Source organism: Labeo rohita, chromosome 23 (assembly GCF_022985175.1).
Source record: "Labeo rohita strain BAU-BD-2019 chromosome 23, IGBB_LRoh.1.0, whole genome shotgun sequence".
Classification (NCBI taxonomy): domain Eukaryota; kingdom Metazoa; phylum Chordata; class Actinopteri; order Cypriniformes; family Cyprinidae; genus Labeo; species Labeo rohita.
In genome coordinates this window covers 25,688,747-25,693,198 of record NC_066891.1, presented here as the reverse complement: position 1 = coordinate 25,693,198, position 4,452 = coordinate 25,688,747, and the positions used below count along the sequence as shown (strand labels likewise).

At 39.8% G+C, this 4,452-nt stretch overlaps 1 protein-coding gene across 1 annotated transcript; it reads right to left on the bottom strand.

Moving 5' to 3' along the window:
• Positions 1-1,133: 1,133 nt before the first annotated feature.
• Positions 1,134-4,241, bottom strand: mipb (major intrinsic protein of lens fiber b). Its single transcript, XM_051096239.1, has 4 exons — positions 3,313-4,241; positions 2,882-3,046; positions 2,709-2,789; positions 1,134-2,624 (listed from the first exon to the last, which is right to left on the bottom strand). The coding sequence occupies exons 1-4, from the start codon at positions 3,673-3,675 to the stop codon at positions 2,439-2,441; spliced, it is 795 nt and encodes a 264-aa protein (XP_050952196.1). The 5' UTR covers positions 3,676-4,241; the 3' UTR covers positions 1,134-2,438.
• Positions 4,242-4,452: the final 211 nt, after the last annotated feature.

Sequence of the window (4,452 nt, the reverse complement as noted above, 5' to 3'; positions counted from 1 at the left end):
GCTTATCTAATGTGGTTATTTTTCAAGTCATTGTTGCCAAAGAATGCCATCAATGCCAGCCTGATGATGCATTATGTACATATTATACAGTCAGTTTGTCTGTTTTCAACTAGTCAGTTGAGTTTGTTGTTCTTCCCTGGAACTTGTTTTGTTTCTGCAGACAGATTCATTGAGAAACACGGAAGTATACATGTGCTTACAATGAATAACCGAAGGCAGTTTAACAACCATTTATGGCTGCTTCAATGGAAGAGCTGGAGCGAATCCAGGAGTTCATGGACGAGCATACAAACCTATGCAAATGAAGGCAATGGAGGGCATTAGGGCTTTATGCAAGGCTTTATATATTTTTGTGAGTAGGCAAACTATCACTATGGAAACTACGGGAAGTTTTATGCATGAGGCCTCAGACCTCAATCCAAATGAGCACCTGTGAACGACTTTACAAACAGACAACCCTCCTGAAACGTTTATGCACTGTGCGTGATGTTCCCATTATATTGCGCAGATATATTTTTCTCTCTTCTTTTTTGTTTGGACAATTTTGGGATAATAGGCGTTACTCTTGTGCACCACCTGCATGTCAAGCTGTAAGAGTGAGGTTGGTTTTGAACACATTTAGTGTCCTGACCTTGACTGTATTTAGGGAAATCAGTGTTGCAGTTAGAAATATATTATTTGACTCAATTTCTGTTATTCACTTCCATTACAATAACATTTTACATTTTATAATACATTTACAATAACATTTTACTGCTGTGGACAAAATGCATCTTTCTTCTTTGTTGGTCAGTCAAAAGCAGGTATTTGTAAATAAAATGTAAATGTATGTAAATATATGTATATATATATGCAATTAATTGCTTCCAAGTTTTTGTTTACATAATATGTGTGTGTACTGTTTATATTTTTGTATGTGAATACACACACATGCATGGATATTTTAATAAAAATGTTGTTTATATATTAAATATACCTATATATATATATATATATATATATATATATATATATATATATATATTGCTTATGTGAATAAATATATACACGTAAATATTTTTAAAATATATACTGTATGTGTGTATTTATATATACACAATAAATATACACAGTACACACATATATTATGTAAACAAAAACTTTTATTTTGGATGCGATTAATCGTTTGACAGCCCTCCTTTTAGTATTTTCATTTAGTTTTATGTATCGTATTTATGTTAATGTTTATTGTAGTTATGCGTTTGTTTGTAAAGTTGTAAATTATATACAAAATTTTATTGGACAAAGAAACTGTAGTGCAAGATGAGTCATCAATATTTCTGATCTTGAGACCGTAAATTCACTAAAGGTACATTTTGATTTCAATTGAGTTTGTGTTTTGTATCCCGTTTTTACTACTGCATTTAATTCTGTTTTATTGTAAACAGGTACTGGCATTTTTCTTGTTCCCAGTTTCTATTCCTAATGTCTTTATCTCTCATTAAGCCCCGTCATAATAAAACTCTAATGCCAGTTGAATGCTTTAAGATCACAAACTGTTGTACAGCGCCATCTAGTGTAAATATTAGTTCCTGCATCATTAACCCTATGAGCAAAATGTGATACATACAAAGGCCCCTTTTCTTTTTCATGTATTTATTTGCATTCAAATATGATTCATATTTTTTTGCCCAGTCATGGATGTTATCCTCAAACAAGATTTAATGAAAGGCAACACAGACACTGTAAACTTGAGAAGTAATGCAAAGACTGGCGGCAAAGACCGGCTGTGTTTCAGACAGCTCAGCCCACGGGTGGTTTGTGTCAACGTCAAAGTGAATGAAATATCATTGCAAACAATACAGTCTGGGGTGTCTTCGAGTCCCGTAAAAATAAGGAAAATGGTACAAACACGAGAGCTGTAATGATAAAAACCCAAAATAATTGCTCAGCAGACAGACACACTCACACATACACTTTTAGTCATGCACAAGCTAAACACACGTACATACCTGGGCACATTCTCCCTCACACACACAAAATGACCCACACATTTGCACTCACTTGCACACCCACATAAAATTAAGTGTGAAACCCTGGTTAAGTTGCATACATCCACATCTTGTTGTTGTAGAAAACGAAATTGAAAATGAATCGTGAAAGTGAAGTCAGATGAAAAGTGAAAAGCATGCCTAAATAAACAGCTCTAGCCCCTCCCACACCATAAACAACCCCGCCCACACCCACCTAATCCCCTGCCTCAGCTCCGCCCCCTGCCCTGCCTTGATTAGCAACAAACCTAGAATACTAAAAGTATTGTACTCATTTATGCTTCCTTAATGATTTTAGCATGGATATGCGACCGTCAGTGTGGGAGTTTAATAACCGAGGCTTGCTTGAGGCGGCGAGATGGTCCAGTGAGGTAGAGCCAGATTTCGGTCCACAGGTTCTTAGGAGGTTTATAGGGTTTGAGTCTTCAGCTCGATGGGCTCTCCGCGGGTCTCCTGCTGGTTGTCGCTCTCCGGGGGTCGGCTGCCTTTAAGAGTGGCTAGCCGCTCAGAGAGACCCCGCATACGGGGAAACAGCATGAAATCATACAAGATGGCACCCATAGCACCACCAATCATGGGTCCCACCCAGTACACCTGTCAGAAGAGAAAAAGATGGCCGTTAAATGTTTTATCCATGTAGTAGGGGAGAGTTTCATGATGTTAGTTTGTGTTTCTCACCCAGTGGTTGATGAAATTCCTCATGATAATAGCCGGAGCGAAAGATCTAGCTGGGTTCATGCCAGCTCCAGTGTAGTACATCTGATTCGAAGACAAACCAGATGCATTTTTTGGTGTGCTATGCACTTAAAATGCTTAAAAATGTTAAATAATGCTAAAATATTAATTCTCACCCCCATTAGGTGACCCATGGTGATAGAGAAGCCAATAGACAGAGCGGCAGAACCCAAACGTCCGTTTCGTCTCTCATCGGTGACGGCGAAAACGCAAACAACCAGCTGCATGGTGAGAAACACCTCCACTGTAGTCGCCATGCCAAGACTCATGCCGGGCTGCAGCTGTAGAGACAAAAACAGGTACAAAAATGATTAATAAGGCCTATTAGTGCAGTACTGAGTACTACTAGAAATGTACTATATACTATATAAATACAATAAATAGGATTTCAATACATCAAATTTATTAAAAACACATTTGGATTCTCATAAAAAATAAAATCTAAATGTGCATTCATAAAATAATAATAATTAAAAAATAAAATATTACATAAATATCAAAAAAATAAATAAAAAAATATAAAAAATATTTTTGGGGTCACACTCACCGTGTTAAGTGCCAGTGTGCCTCTCATGTTGTTGGGTGTAACTCCATAGAGGGCCGCGGCTCCTGCCATGGCCCCCAGGCACTGAGCGCAAATATAGAAGAAAGCTCGGAAAAAGGACATCTGAGAGCCGACTAAGTAGGCAAAGGTGACGGCCGGATTGATGTGTCCTCCGCTGATGTGGCCGATGGATTGAATTAGCGTAGCAGCAGCAAAACCAAAGCAGAGGGCAGTGTGGAAGACGTGGTACGGCCCGGAGGTCCAACGTAGCGCTGCGCCCATCCCGAAGAAGACGAAGAACATGGTGCCGAAAAACTCGGCGAACACGGCCCTCCAGAACATCATAGAGCGAAACTCCCACATCATGATTTATGAGATCCAACTAAAATAAAAAGCGAAGCTTATTTGTAGTGTCTTTGAGGAAAAAAAGAAACTTTTTAACAAGTACACAAAAAGTGAAATCCTTAGCTACTTCTGAAGCTGCCGCAAAAACAAACAAGGGCGAAAAGAGTGATGAAAGTCCGCTTAATAGAACTAGCCGTTAGCTAAGGCCGTGTGGGAAGCCGCGAGTAAACGGTCACACATGTAGCCGCACGCAGGTCGTCTCTGCCGACGTTGTTTCTCTCCGCCTGCACAACACCCAGACTGCTAAAGAAACATGAGGTGTGTGTGGTTGTGTGTGCACGCGTAGAAAATTTGGAGGGTTTTGTCAGAGAGACCTGAACATCGATGCTAAAGGCTAAATCTATGGGGCTAATTCTAGATGAGCGACACAGAAGAGGTTACGGAGCATCTCCTGCCCACACCTAGTAGAGCTGGTCTGACGGACCACAAAGGGGCCATAGGGGGCATTTATAATGGCCTCGGGGCCCGGCGTGACGACATAATCCCCCCCGAGAGGCAGAAGCTAAAGGGGGCATCCCATATCAAGCACACTCCACTCACTTCTCTCTACATTAAACTCAATGAGAGTGAGATTAAGACAGGAACACCAGGGCTCATAGTGAAGGGGGTGTATATTTTCGAGGCCTGAAGTACACAACACATCCACCAATCAGATTTTGGTGAGGCGGACTTTTAAAGTTTGCTTTGGAAAGTTGATTTTAATGGAAAGTTAATGTGGATTTCGAGTTAGTGCTGACC

Coding starts and splice junctions, on each gene's coding strand:
- mipb (XM_051096239.1), bottom strand. CDS start 3,675: ATGATGTGGGAGTTTCGCTCTATGATGTTCTGGAGGGCCGTGTTCGCC. Junction 3,047..3,312: donor GCACACTGGCACTTAACACG/GTGAGTGTGACC, acceptor TTGTCTCTACAG/CTGCAGCCCGGCATGAGTCT. Junction 2,790..2,881: donor CCATGGGTCACCTAATGGGG/GTGAGAATTAAT, acceptor TCTTCGAATCAG/ATGTACTACACTGGAGCTGG.